Source organism: Strix aluco, chromosome 1 (assembly GCF_031877795.1).
Source record: "Strix aluco isolate bStrAlu1 chromosome 1, bStrAlu1.hap1, whole genome shotgun sequence".
Classification (NCBI taxonomy): domain Eukaryota; kingdom Metazoa; phylum Chordata; class Aves; order Strigiformes; family Strigidae; genus Strix; species Strix aluco.
This window is the reverse complement of record NC_133931.1, coordinates 45,071,451-45,087,276: the sequence shown is the minus strand read 5'-3', so window position 1 is coordinate 45,087,276 and position 15,826 is coordinate 45,071,451. Positions and strand designations below refer to the sequence as shown.

General features: G+C 37.6%; 1 protein-coding gene across 5 annotated transcripts in view; it reads left to right on the top strand.

Moving 5' to 3' along the window:
• Positions 1-15,826, top strand: part of SNTG1 (syntrophin gamma 1) — a 370,446-nt gene that overhangs the window by 238,259 nt on the left and 116,361 nt on the right. For all 5 annotated transcript variants that reach the window (XM_074819579.1, XM_074819587.1, XM_074819554.1 and 2 more), the window contains 3 exons: positions 8,646-8,748; positions 11,154-11,236; positions 14,209-14,339. In XM_074819579.1, the coding sequence (XP_074675680.1) occupies positions 8,646-8,748; positions 11,154-11,236; positions 14,209-14,339 (317 nt within the window). The remainder of the gene's footprint in view (positions 1-8,645; positions 8,749-11,153; positions 11,237-14,208; positions 14,340-15,826) is intronic.

The window sequence follows — 15,826 nt, the reverse complement described above, 5'->3', positions numbered from 1 at the left end:
TCTTTTTACCTTGGAACGGCATTGAAGAAAGAACTGACAGGAATTTGTGTCCTCTGTGTGACCTACATTTGGTCATCTATTGCCTGATGATTTTTTTTTTGTGTGAGTTAATTATATGTCCAATAAATTATTTATGAAATTAATCTTTTTCTCCTACCTCTTCATTACACTTATACATGTTTCTTACATCTGATTATTTTAGTCATTTCCTATGAAAGAAACTCTGTAGATGTCTCTTAGTGTCATCTAATATAAATGGCCCACTTTGCATGTAAGCTTGAAACATGATAAAATCTATCTATTTTTAAAGGTGAATCTCTTAGTTTTCTACTAATGCTTTATACAGGAGTCTTGAGGTTGCATTTTCTGCTACCTCTGTGTGTAAAGCCCATGAGCCTGTGAAAACAAGGAAGGGATCAATGAAGGAAGCCTGAATATAACTATACAGTGACTGGTACGATGTTGTCCATCTGATAAACCACCTGATGGTCTAGCTTAAATGACTGCTGTCACTTGGAATAAAGAATAATTTTGTTTCTAAGAGGTCAGTCTGATGGGACTTGTCAAAAAGCGCCAAACCCTGAATCTCTATGTAGTTGCTCTGAAATGATCTTTTGTATAGTGCGTAAGTAGCTGGAGCATTCACTAAGTGCTACCTTGATTCAGTTCCTGTGTCATCTTGAGAAACCATAAACCTCTATCTGCCACTTTTCAGAATAATTGCTTAGTGGTAGGCTCAATCACTGTAACTACTAATCTTACTGCATCCCTCTGCACTTTTATAAAACAGCACCCCTAGCAAGATACATGCAGAATAGGGTTCTGAATAGAAGGGCACGTCTTCCTGCATCCTCGGCGTGTGCACCATTCTGCTCTGCATTTTCTTTTGCCTTGTTTGAGGGGGCTCCCAGTTCTAGTGCGCAGCCCATTTGGGTTTGTATCTAAATATCTAACACAGGTCCCAGAACCTGACAGCAGAAAATTGAAACCTACAACTGTGGTAGTGTCAAACTGTGGTCTGAAGTATACTTTGAGTTGTGCAGCCTGAGTAGGAACTCCTGTCATAAAATGGTGTTCTAGTTTACTCTGTATATCAGTAAGAGAAATTTTCTGAAGGAAAAAAAGCTTTGGTAGTTTTTACTACTATATTTGTTGATTAACATTCATTGTTGGTAAATACTGTGATAAATATTAGATCATAGGAATTAAAAACTCAACATAGAGTGATGTGTTTTTAATGCAAATATTCTGTATTGACTACATGGCTTTTACTGAATAAACCAGTTGATTTTTAATAAAAATAATTCAAGATAGTTGTGTGCATGCATTGAGCCTTCTAGCTTTGGGCCTTTATGTGATGGTACCAAAATGCATATTGTAGTATCTTGACAAACCTGATCTCCTTCTATGACAGGGCAACCTGCTTATTGGATGAGGGAGAGGCTGTGGATGTTGTTTACCTTGACTTCAGTAAGGCCTTTGACACCGTTTCCCACAGCATTCTCCTGGCAAAACTGACTGCTCGAGGCTTGGATGGGCACACGCTTTGCTGGGTAAAAAACTGTTTGGATGGCCGGGCCCAAAGAGAGGTGGTGAACGGAGTTAAATCCAGTTGGCGGCCGGTCACGAGTGGTGTCCCCCAGGGCTTGGTTTTGGGGCCACTCCTGTTTAACATCTTTATAGATGATCTAGATGAGGGGATCGAGTGCACTCTCAGTAAATTTGCAGATGACACCAAGTTGGGTGGGAGTGTTGATCTGCTCAAGGGTAGGGAGGCTCTGCAGAGAGACCTGGACAGGCTGGAGCAATGGGCTAAGGCCAACTGGATGAGCTTCAATAAGGCCAAATGCCGGGTGCTGCCCTTCAGCCACAACAACCCCCAGCAGCGCTACAGGCTTGGGGAGGAGTGGCTGGAGAGCTGCCAGTCAGAGAGGGACCTGGGGGTGTTGATTGACAGCCGGCTGAACATGAGCCAGCAGTGTGCCCAGGTGGCCAAGAAGGCCAATGGCATCCTGGCTTGCATCAGAAATAGCGTGGCCAGCAGGGACAGGGAAGTGATCTTACTTACCCCTGTACTCGGCACTGGTGAGGCCGCACCTCGATTACTGTGTTCAGTTTTGGGCCCCTCACTACAAAAAGGACATTGAATTACTTGAGCGTGTCCAGAGAAGGGCAACGAAGCTGGTGAAGGGTCTGGAGCACATGTCGTACGAGGAGCGGCTGAGGGAACTGGGGTTGTTTAGTCTGGAGAAGAGGAGGCTGAGGGGAGACCTCATCGCCCTCTACAACTACCTGAAAGGAGGTTGCAGAGAGCTGGGGATGAGTCTCTTTAACCAAGTAACAAGCGATAGGACAAGAGGTAATGGCCTCAAGTTGCGCCAGGGCAGGTTTAGACTAGATATTAGGAAGCATTTCTTTACAGAACGGGTTGTTAGGCGTTGGAATGGGCTGCCCAGGGAGGTGGTAGAGTCGCCATCCCTGGAGGTGTTCAAGAGGCGGGTTGACATGGTGCTTGGGGATATGGTGTAGTTGGGATCTGTCAGTGCTAGGTTAACGGTTGGACTAGATGATCTTCAAGGTCCTTTCCAACCTAGGTGATTCTGTGATTGATTCTGTGATCTGTTGATGGACTTGATACAGTGCATTGTGAAACTCTGCATAGTGGCTACGAAGGTGACTTCTACTTTATTTTTTTTCCCCCAGATGTTTTTAATTCAAGGTATTTATCAAAGAACTGAGTTTTCATTTAAAACACACTGAAGAGTAGAATTTGCTCCAGTTCAGGAGAACACAGATCTTGGGGACTATATAAGTCTTCTGATTTAAATCCTTATGAATTCATTGGTGGGTAAATGTAATAGGTAACTTAGGAGGGTATTTACAGTCTTATTTGGGAAGGAACACTTACTGAAGTCAGAGGGACTTCACGCTTAAGTGATTTCCTGAATATATTGAGAGAGACTTCAGCATATGCTCAAATGTTTTCTTGATCTGGGACTTTAAAAGGTTTTATAAAATTAAAAGGCAGTATCATTGTACACATTATTAGAAATTCAGACTAGTGTTATTATTATGTAGAGATATTATTCAGTAATATCACACATCACCATAAAATTATCTTCTTTAAATGACCCCCTTGCAGTTATTATAGCAATTTCATGGAAATATAGACACTGTCGCTCCAGAAACACTAGCTCTTCTAATTTCACTGTTTCACACAGCTTCTTGTTCAGACAAGCATAACTGTTAATTTTTGCCTGTCTCACTTCACTCATGAATATCGTAACTTTATACAGGGCTATTGGTAGTAGAAGTAAATTAATTCTTGATCCCACTGTTAATAAGCTTATGCTTTGCATAAGAAAGTTTATTGACAGTATTTAATGTTTCTGTTTGTGTAGTTCTTCACATCAACTCAATTCTACATTAAATATATATTTGATTTCTAAAAAAGTAGCAGGAATTTAATATATAGCCATAATGTTGATAAGAAAAAGTTAAGACTTTTCAGTCACATCTTCTTCCTGTTACAGGGATGACTTCATTAGACACTGCTCACCAACAAATCAATAGCTAATATTGTTCACTAGATGAAATTAAAAAATAAAAATAAATTAAGTAATAACAACAATACTAAATAGCTTTTCATTATTTAATCCATACCACATCTGTATGAACACATTAAGTGTTACTACTATCCATTGTTAACTACTAAATTAAACCTGATATAGTTAGGTGAATACATATGCCTGAAATCTAGCTTTGTAGATCTTGAAAGTATTAAAAATCTAGGACTTTACAGAAAAAAACTATCTTGAATAGTCAGCACAGCCTCTGGAAATAAAACTGATTATTACCTTTCAATGATACAGAGAATAAGCAGATCTTTTTAATGGTGTCTGGTGTGTATTTTCTGCAATCTGGGATGCCATGCTTTAGAAATTGTCAGGTCAAATACATAGACATACAGATCTCTTACTAAGGGAGTTTTTCCATGGCTTATGGTGGGGAGGTATAATCTTGTTAAACTTTGGAAATATTAGGTCTACTGCTGAGTTAAATTTTTGTCAGGCAAATATTTCGTGGATTTAGCACTATGAATTTATCTCACCTTCACCAAACTCTTCATATATGATAAAAAAACATCTTAGGAAGTTGCTGCATTTATTTTTGCAGTTTTTGATATAATGTTTCTATATTTATTCAAAGTTAATATTCCTTCCAAAAATATGTTCCTTCATCACTTTTAAGAAGTTGGGTCCATTTATATCTTTTCACATACTAGGGCAAATGTTTTAAATATTTTTATTTGATGTAAATTTAGGAATGTCTTCTCTATTAGCAGTAATGAACTGAGAATCTCTTATACAGCTACATTTCATTAATACTGAAATCTTTTTTTATCATTTATACACAGTGGGGATAAGGCTCTAATTCTGTTCCAGGGCTACTAAGAATTGTTATTTGTGCATAGCATTATCTTTGGTAATTTGATTGTACAGTTATTATAGAAGCACTGTTTCTTAAAATAGCCACTTAGTATTTAAAAGGAAGCAATTAATTGTGGACTAGTCACTCATCAAGTAAATAGCTTAATTTTAACAAGATGATAGATGTTAGTTGTATTCTACCCAATGTTGGAATATTTTTGCGAGGGATGGGATCATCATGGAAATCAGTGATCAATCAGCAACTGTATGGAGTATCTCTAGTAAAATTTATTTTTGCAAGGTCTGGACACAGTTCTATAGAATAAGAAGTGGGGGTGGAATACAATTAGCAAACTTTTTCCAGTAACCTGTTGTTGGTTTTTTAATCTACTGAAAAGTATGTCATACTACTTTAATGACACTGTTCAGCCTTCAGTGAATCAGGATCTTCACAGCTCTCTAATTTTGCTATTTAAAATACACATTACCCCTGAATATGGGAAAAAAACAAACAAATCAAAACCCACCTTTTTTCTAATTTGTGGACTAATGTATCAGGAATTTAAGGAATTTAACATAAATATATCAAAATATGGAAGTTGGGATTGCAAAATGGGAAAAATCCTGAAAGTCTTCTAAATTACTGCAAATTCTTAAGAGAGCTTAATTGTTTGCAGGAAGTAGAAAATAGTTTCTAGCTTTTTAGTCTTCAGTCATTTTTATCCCACATACAATATGTGGTGGTGCTGGCAAAAAATCTGAAGTTAGTTACTCTGATCAACCTAGCTCTAAGGTTTCTTTATAAATCAGAAAAGATGCTGTAACTCTGAAAAAGGTGTATAAAGGATTTAGATAGTCTACTTCCCTCTTATATTTGAAAGTAACCTTGACATATTTATAGAATTATCACTGCCAGAAATAATGAACACATACATTGTCAGTGATAGTGCTTGATTGACAAGGTATTGGCAGTGTATATACAATAAACGTGAGGGAGCTTTCTTCTAAGTAAGAGAACAGGATGGCTGAGCAGATATCTATCCATTTCTTTATCTAAAAATTATATCATGATTGACAACTGGTTTCTTCAATGTGTTCATGAATTGCCTTCAGTGGTAAAAGCTCACTACTGCTTTGTTAGTGGTATATGCTCCGCATTCTTCATGCCCACAGGGATATACTTGTGCAGATAAATTCATTTTTTATGAATGTACATTTTCCAAGCCTGAACATTACCAAATTCCTCATTTTACCAAAACAGCTCTATAAAGTTTTGAGTTAAACTGATGTTAGGCAATGAGGAAGACAGAAGAAATTATATAGCAATAACTGACTATTGGTAGAGTTCCACTCATATTTGTAAAACTCTATAAATTCATACTGTTGTATCTTCCAGAAAAACTGTTTGACTTCCTGTTTTGAAGTTGGGGTTTTTTTCATAGACATAACTCTCCATAACAATTGGTCACATTACTTTTGGCTGTTATCTTTCTGGTATATCACTAAAAACTTCCTCAGTAAGTGTAGATAACATATTGTACCTTGTTCTCGTTCTGCATGGAGGAATGGCAATATGGCATGGTGTACACGTTGAATGAGGACACAAAGTAAGTGACTCCTATAAGGCATACTTGATTTAAAACAGTTCAGTAATTGTGCATTTCTTAGTAAAATAAAGACAAAAAATATAAAATAACAGTAAAGCTTTCAACTGAAAGCTACAATAAGACAATAAATTTAATTAAAAGTTCCCTTTTTTCAGTTAACCTTATTTCCCAGAATGGCTTTGTTACTGACTAGAAAGTAACTAAAATGGGATCAATAGCTTGTCTCCTCTTTGTTGTAATCATTACCTAGTAGTTTTCTTTTTTAATCTTTTATCTCTCTTTAGTCTTTATTCTGCATGTTAAAATCTAGTCACTTTCTGGATTATAGGTTTCATACACTCCACAGTATATTTCAGTGAAATAAGTACTGCTGATTTCAACTAAAATGTGTACCAGCTTAAGTTCTTCATCCTATGAGATAAAGAAGTTTATGAGAGAGAGATGTTAGAGGAAAAGGTCACAGTAGACTACTTATGGTGACTTCTAGTCTTTACAGAACAATATATTATCAAATGAATTCATGTAGACACGTGGCTTGTTTTACTGTTAGTAGAAGAAAGATTCAGGGGCAGACCTTACTGTCTCAGCTTCTTTCATAAATAATATCCAGTTTTTCTTAGGTATTTTAAAAGGTGACTTTAGAAATTAAACTTGGTAATGCTGTAACTTCTTCACTTCTTCCTCATTTCTGAGTAAAAAGAAATATTTTTAAAAGGACAAAAGGTAGCTATATTTTTCCTACATCTATCCACATCTGTCGTTTCAATAGAGAATACAAGCCTGTAAGTTTCTGCTTTGGCTCTGACTATTCTGAACTGTGTGACTGCTACATATAGGAGAGGAGAAGGATGAATTTTCTATGAATGCTGAGGATACGTTAAATTTCCTCTGATGCAGTTCAGGACTTCGGAGTCTTGATCTACTGTTCTGCAGATTGCAAGTCATCATCTTTCTATGAAATAAGCACTACTTATGGATTCTAAGATATAAAACATACCAGAACTGGGAAGTGCCCATGTTACAGATGAAGTTTTTGGCATGCATGTTAAGTTGAAACTTGTTGTGATGGGTGTGTGTTTATTTGCACACACCACACTGCAAATTGTACCTTGACAACCACTGTGCTATTTTAGATAATAAAGAGCCTAAAATTTCAGAGTGGATTTCAGATACTAGATCAAATATTCTGTCATATTGTGTCTCTTCTGTAGCAACTAGTGTGGAGTAGAAAGTGTTGTGTTTAAAGGCAAAGTCAACATTTTTTCTTGAAGAATTGCTTTAGGTTAACTTAATGTAATGCAGTGATTCCATGTGAAAGCATCTCTGCACAGTTATATACATGCATGTAACTAAATCTGTAGGATGAGTTGTTGATAAACATAGATTAAAAAATAGCAAACCTCCATAAATTATTTACGAGGCTTTCTCACAAGCAGCAGCATGACAGAACGGTTACCTGTGTGTTATCCAACTACCATGAAAATGCAGCAGAAAGGGAGCAGATTCATGCTAGTTTAAAACTTTTGTCTAATAAGTTGCTGTGTAGCAGTTTTCCGAACATCGCTCCCAGTGAACTGGCTCTCAGCACGGTATGAGTGCAGTCACTGGGACAGAGGAATGGTGCAATCTTCTGTCTTTGTAAGCCCAAAATAAAGCAACCCTTGAAGAGTTTTGAAGTTATAGAGCAAGAAGAACAGGAAATGGTTGTTCTCTGAAACAGAGTTGTGTGACCTGATGCTTCTTGGCTCTCATATTCTAAATCGATTCAAATGTTACTCCTCCATTGTTAAGTATAGCATTTTGCTTGGTTGCTTTTGTGTCTCCTTTGTGCCACTCTGGGGAGGTGCCTGGGCTCCCCTTTCACTGCTGTGTGTCTTGAGGTGTCTACCAGCCCTACCACACAAAAGCTAAAGGCATGAACAAGAGCTGCAGAAGCAATTGTGGGAGAGTACAGGAGGGCTAAAAGCATTCACTGGTGGATAGGTGATCTATGCACATTCTTATGCCCAAAATGCAAGCTGCCCTTTGGCAAAACCCAAGCTTATGCTTATCTAAGACTTAAGACTTAAAATAGGTACATTTCCTCTGTGACTGTAAGGAAGATTAGGTCTCTCACCCATGCTGGAGCGCTTTGGCTAAATTTATCTCTGGCCATTGAAAAGATTTACTCATGAGATTATGGCACATCTATGGAAACTGCTGCCATTGTTTTGGTTGGAGATTTATGAGACAACCTCAGGGGGGAAAAAAAAAAATTAAGTATTTTTTATACAGACATGCTAGTGTGGATGATGCCAAATCTGAAAGGAGGAGGTGCACAGCTGAACGGTGTCAGGGAGCAAGTTGTGCAATAGCACAGTGCAAAACCAGCACTATTATAGGAGGCCAATGCCCCCTCCCTCTAATCTGTGTGACTAGAAACACAACAGATGAACATATAGCAAGCTTTACATCTTGCTTTTTTAAAAAAAAAAAATATATGTCATTACAATAAATTGCTAAGTGGTTATGTTCCGGTATGTGAAAGCTGTGTGGCATTGCTTTCATTTGCTGATGCATTTTGATCATATATTTATTTCAAGGTGTCCTGTCTCTATTTCTCTTCCAGGTTCAGGTCCTTCGCAATGCAGGGGAAGAAGTGACCCTAACTGTGTCCTTTCTGAAAAGAGCACCTGCTTTTCTCAAACTGCCACTGAATGAAGATTGTGCATGTAAGCCTTTATTACTTGGCTAAAAGAAAACTCAATTCAATGCTCATGAATACTTGAACCTAGTGTGCATTGAGAGCAGCTTTTTTGGTCAACATTACTACCTGAATATGAGCTGCTTGTATTGCCAGGTCTTGTAGTAACATTCACTTCAAACAGAAAATGCTATTATTGTTTCAAAAACAGATCGCCAGGCATTTGGCTGGTGTGAATCAGCAAAGTTGCAGGTAAAACAGTAAAATTACATTAGTTTACAGTGGCTCACATCCTGATGCAATGTATATAAAAGCAGTTTTTCAGTCAGCGTCAGATAACATTTTAGTCTGAAAGAGTTTTTTCTTGTAAATGTGAAAATGAGCTTGCGTGTGTTTATTTAGAGGGCTTAACTTTACCATTTAAAATTCAGAGGCTTTGGTGGAGGTGTCTGTCTACCTAAAAATAAATTACTTTGGGATGATTAGTATTTTGTTTAAGTCCAACCGAATTTTAGTCAACTAGCCCCATGAGAGACATATGGAGACAGCTCTCTTCCTTTAATTATATTAAATCATAAGTGTGGGTGCATAATTGTAGACAGTTGCAGCATATCTAAGCATATTTATATGTCAGCCTGTGCCTTTTGTCACCACTGCTTTCCTTCTGCTTCTTGCTCTTGAGGGTAAAATGAATTGCTTAATTTTTAAGCAACAGAACAATAAATATTTGATTGCAACACTTTTAGCCTTTGTTTTTAAATTAGTAGGAATTAAATAAACTAAATAATACTTTTTGCAATCATTTGTTGAAATGCTGTCTTTATCTTTTGCCTAGGTATTACATTTTAGTGAGACAAGAAAAAATTTAGAACACCATATTATTAAATAAAAATGTATCCAAGTACATTTGTCCCTTTTATGAAAGGTTGTGGTACCACAGAATACCCTAGGTAACACACACAAAGATGCATTTGCATCGATCCTATCATATTACTTTTGAGGTGTAGCACTGTAATTTCACAGAATCACAGAATCACAGAATCATCTAGGTTGGAAAGGACTTGAAGATCATCTAGTCCAACCGTTAACCTAGCACTGACAGATCCCAACTACACCATATACCTAAGCGCTATGTCAACCCGCCTCTTAAACACCTCCAGGGATGGGGACTCCACCACCTCCCTGGGTAGCCCATTCCAACACCTAACAATCCGTTCTGTAAAGAAATGCTTCCTAATATCTAGTCTAAACCTTCCCTGGTGCAACTTGAGGCCATTACCTCTTGTCCTATTGCTTGTTACTTGGTTAAAGAGACTCATCCCCAGCTCTCTGCAACCTCCTTTCAGGTAGTTGTAGAGGGCGATGAGGTCTCCCCTCAGCCTCCTCTTCTCCAGACTAAACAACCCCAGTTCCCTCAGCCGCTCCTCGTACGACATGTGCTCCAGACCCTTCACCAGCTTCGTTGCCCTTCTCTGGACACGCTCGAGTAATTCAATGTCCTTTTTGTAGTGAGGGGCCCAAAACTGAACACAGTAATCGAGGTGTGGCCTCACCAGGGCTGAGTACAGGGGTAAGATCCCTTCCCTGTCCCTGCTGGCCACGCTATTTCTGATACAAGCCAGGATACCATTGGCCTTCTTGGCCACCTGGGCACACTGCTGGCTCATGTTCAGCCGGCTGTCAATCAACACCCCCAGGTCCCTCTCTGACTGGCAGCTCTCCAGCCACTCCTTCCCAAGCCTGTAGCGCTGCTGGGGGTTGTTGTGGCCCAAGTGCAGCACCTGGCATTTGGCCTTATTGAAACTCCTACAGTTGGCCTTAGCCCATCGCTCCAGCCTATCCAGGTGTCTCTGCAGATCCTCCCTACCCTCGAGCAGATCAACACTCCCACCCAACTTGGTGTCATCTGCAAACTTACTGAGGGTGCACTGGATCCCCTCATCTAGATCATCAATAAAGATGTTAAACAGGAGTGGCCCCAAAACCGAGCCCTGGGGGACACCACTCGTGACCGACCACCAACTGGATTTAACTCCGTTCCTAAACTGTTACAAGAACAGTTAGAACTGTTCTTCAAGATTAATAAAAGCATTATCTGACTAACTCCTTCAAGTGAAAACCAAGCAAGGAGGTACACACATTCCTTTTATTATCAAATTTGCAAAACGCTTTGGTTTTTTTTTTTTCTTACTAACCAGATTATTAAGTCTTTCAAGCAAAGCACCAGAAGAGGGATTCTTGAGCCTCTGCTCAGCTTAAAAAGGCACTCTGCTCAAACCAGAAGACAGATACTGGCTGAATGGAGAAAGTAAATGAATGTTAGATATAACAAAACTAGTGGGAAGTGGAATACATGCATACAGACATACACAAATTTGAATTATAGCATTATAGATTAATGAAGATTTTTTTGTGCATTCATGTTTGTATTAGGTGCCCCCAGTGACCAAAGCAGTGGCACATCCTCTCCCCTGTGTGACAGTGGTTTGCATCTCAACTACCACCCCAACAACACGGTAAGAGCTTCTATTTATTTAATGAAATTACACAGAAGAATAATCAGACTGTAACAGCTAAGTGGAGGTAACTAATAAAGGACAGCAACATGGGAGGAGCTCTAATTGATAGACAGTTCCATAGGGGCAGAAAGAGTTGCCAGATATTATGGCTGCGAATTAAACTATGACAAATTATACCATCTGAGATTGTGCCTTGATAGATATGATTACTATTTTTATTTAAGCAATGAAATAGGGATTTTGTGAAAGCTTTTTCTTCTAGATTATTTCCACAGCATAGAAGTTAAAATTATTAAAATGAAAATATTTAAAGAAAAAGTAGAAGACTTTCTCAGAATATTTTTCCATTTTTTAATTTCATTTATTATCTAAAATTTTTGGTGAAGAATGATTTAGGTACATGTTTTTGCCTATTTTTAAGGTGAGAGCATTTTACTTCCAGTAATTTACACTTAAAATTTTACTGAAGAATGATAGTATAATGGAGCAAAGTCTCTTTAGGATGAAACGCTACAGATGTCTGATCAGATTTTCAGTAAAAGATCCCTTTGAAGTGCAACAGGGTGCTTCTAACAGTTTTCTTAGCCAGGAAATGCAAAATTTCCACTATTTTATATAGTTCTAAAGGGTTTTTTGCTGCGTATTTGGCTTTATGATAGGTGAAAATACTCAGATAAAATAAAAAGCGCTGAATAAATAAACCAATATACAGCATAAATATTACAGCAATATTAAAAACCTAAAAATGTAGGCATTCGTTTGTAGACTTTGATGTTTTTAATTTCTGGCTTGTTTTATTGTTTCATACTTCACTGGTAAAGGTTTTAAATAGGAGCCCAGAGATTTAAAAGTCAATAGCACATATTTTAAGCCTGATTATAATCTGGAAAACTTTTAGGATTTATGCCCTTTATGGGAGATGGAGTTCATAAAAATGAGATAAAACCAGTAAAATTGGCATCTAATGTGGGTCAAGTAATTAAAAAAATATTATATATATTACTAGTGCAACAGCATCAGAAGCAGATTTATCTCAATAGGCTCTATGTGTATGCATATAGAAAAGCTATTGCAGCACATCCTAAACTTATTTTGCTAGTTACTTTATTTCTAACTTTGTTTTTAGGATAAAAAACATTCTTCCATTTGTGAATCCTATTTCTGCAGGTGTTGAAACTGATCTAAATTAGCTACAGTTTCTATTTGAACTGATAATAATTTACTGAAACCCAGTCTTTTGCTCTCAGTTTAAATAATATAATCAGGCATCATGAGTCTATAACTCACCCTACATTAAATTATTCTGCTGAAAACCAGGATGTGGTTCTTATCTCAGATGTCCCCCTGTAATGGGAATAGAATGCTTCATAAAACCAAATGAGACCTCTGTATGAATTCCTAAATTATGTACAACTCTTATATCATGGTCCTTCCTTTTTCTCAGAATATTCTCTAGAATGCATTATGACTTATGGCCATAGTCTATTTCTTAATTTATAGCCTTGGTTATTCGCGTGAAGGAGATTTCTGACTCAGAATTTGGAGTAGACAGGACTGGTTTGGGGCTTTTATCAACAATTCAGAGTTATGCTGGCTAAAGACAGGGTTAACATTTCTATTGCAGCCAGATCTAGGCTTACAGTTTGCATGTAAAAGTTTTGCCACATTTCAGCTTTTTCCTCAAGTTTAATCACAGCTGAAAAAAAGGTTCCTGAAAGCAGACAGAAAGCATTAAAATTCCACGACAATGTTCAAAACAATGTCTTAGATTAGTCTTCCTAGCCAATCTTTCATTTATGTGGATTGAATCTATGGAATGTTTCACCAGAGATTCAATGTTTTAAATAAATGAAGCTACATATGAAAATCCTGCTGTTCAGCTGAACTGATGTTTGTTATAATCTTTTATTTTCTATACATGAAAGATACATTAATATATATGTACAAGTAAAGTTCAAGTTGACAAAGCTTTATAATTCCATAGATCTTACACAAAAATCACACTCTAGAAAAATATAAGGTGTACTTAATTTTTGTAATATTTATTTTATAGAAGATACAGGTAAGAAAAAATATGAAGTCTGAGATTAAAAAATTGTAAATGATGCAAGATCGTCAGGTACAATTTTACTGATATACTGAAATATACATATATTTCAGTGAGAATCATGCTTCTTCAGAAAAATAACATCATCACTAGCACTGTTTTGTAAAGTGTTTTATAAAGAAAGGAAGAGGTGTTGCATTTTTAAAAGTAAATGTTGATTTCACTTTTTATAAGCATTTCACATTCAAATCTATACTTTGTAAAAATACTGGTGAAATTAGGCTGTAGATATTTAAATACTTATTCTTTGTAGATATGATCATAAACATGATAAAGTTTGATTTTCATATAAGTAATGTCATGTGTAAATAGTAAAATTAAAATATTAATCATAAACATGTAGTTTTGCCTAAACAATTTTCATCACATGTTAAATCCCACTCACAATTACCATATTTTGAGGTGATGTCATTAGAATAAACATGTATGTAAATGTGTACGGGGCCACAGGAAACAACTGAATTATGGTTGTATAGTGAATAATTTAGAGATACCCTTTATTCAGGGTACAGTTATAAAACTAGTAGCTGATGATGTGATATGTAGTAAATATTCAGTTCTATTCATGACTAGTTATTTCAAAAAAAGGACACAATCTGTTTTCCCTAGGTTTTTAGAATACTGTTCCTCACACTTCCTCTAAGCATATTGATGTTGAGGTTTATATAGATTTGTTTTATTTGTGAGGAAAAGTTCAGAATCTCTCCAGTGCTAGCTAAAACTAATACCAAATGATTCAGGGAAAGTGGAGCACAGTGCCAAATGAAATATAAAGTCTTTGAAGTCTACCTCTTTCTTTCCAAATCTCCTGAGGACTTATAATGAAGCCCAAAACTGAGAAGGACCTTTTGATGTTTTTCAGGATACATTATCATGTTCCTCATGGCCAGCATCCCCAGGACTTAGGTGGGAAAAAAGGTGGTGTGATCTCCGATTAATTCCACTTCTTCATTCACGGTTTTCCCAGTACCTTCCAGGAGCAGATTTGTGCAGGTAAAGAAGTTCAGAAAGTTAAAAGTTTACTTTTTGACAGATACAAGCCTTAGGGAGTTGCCTTGTTAGAGGAATGACATTATGTTCCACCACTGCTGTCAGAAACATGAAACACAGGAGCTTTCATAAAGGTCTGTCTAGGTCCACCTTGGTCCATGTTTTGCTCTGATGTCAGCCAGGACCAGGTATGTGGGGAAGACGTGTCATCTTCCCACTTGCACCTACTGGTCAGCACGTTTCTCAGTTTGAGATTGCACATAGGACATCATATTTAGTAACTGCTAATGCTTCTGTCCTCAAAAACTTCTTTCTAAGCTGCTTTTCTTGTATACCTTTGGTTTTGTAATGCACTGTGGTGTGGAGCTCTGCAATGTAATTTTTTTAAAAATGTACTTTTGTTTGTGTCAAATCTCTCACCTGATAACTTCACTGGGTGAAATAATCTTGTTCAGGAGCAGCAAGGCTGGCTGCCCCATGAGGAAGGCGAGCCAAGAGCAGAGGGTGGCAGCAAGGCTGGACAAGGCAGTGTCCATTCAGACAAGGGCCCCATCCCACTGCCCCTAGTGGAGGAGCAGACCTGGCCTAGGGGTGGTCTTCAGAGGAATCCATGATGGTGAGGTGGGGCTCACGTCAGGCTGGGAAGTCAGCCCACAGGTCAGGTCTGAATCAGTGGGATACATGTCCAGGCACAGCCAAACTCAGGCGAGGACCAAGGGTGAGAACCTGAGCTGATACACAGCTCCTGAGTGAAGGAGGGGACAGGCTCCCTACTCAAGCTCTTTCACAGCAGGCTGATCCCACATGCCACAGCCACACCATGGCAGACCTGGCCTCAAGCACAGGCAGCTGGGAACACAGGAGGGAGAGGAGGGTGAACTCTGGGCTAAATAAGCATTCTTGATTTATGTTTTTATAACTTCAGATGACAGTCTTCTGTTTTCCAGTTTGAAGGATCCCTATTGTTATCTCCTTTTAGGAACAACCTTCCATAGCTCTGATTATCCTTGTTATTCTCTCTGTTTGTTTTGTATTTCTAATATATCTTCTGTGAGACAAGGTGATCAGGACTCCAAAGAGGATCCCTCTTGATGTATATTAGGACATAGTGATGTTTTCCATTTTCTTCTCTGTTCTTGTCTAATACTTCATAATAAACTTTGACTGTCACTGAGAACTAAGGTGATGGTTTTCAGAGCATTTTTTGTAGTAACTTGCATTTCTTTCCTCAATGTTTATAGCTACAGTAATTTACATCTTATTTATATATAGGTAGGGTTATTTTTTCGCATATGTGTTACGTTGCATTGATTAACATCGAAATTCTTTACCATTTTGTCTCCCAGTCACTGGGGAAGCTGTCCAAAGCTCATAGTCAGGTTGAAGTTTAGTCCATCCTATAGACCAGCAACTTGTCCTTGTTTAATTTAATATTATCCTAGTAAATCTAAAACTGAAATAAACTCTGGCTTTCCTGTGTAGACATCTTG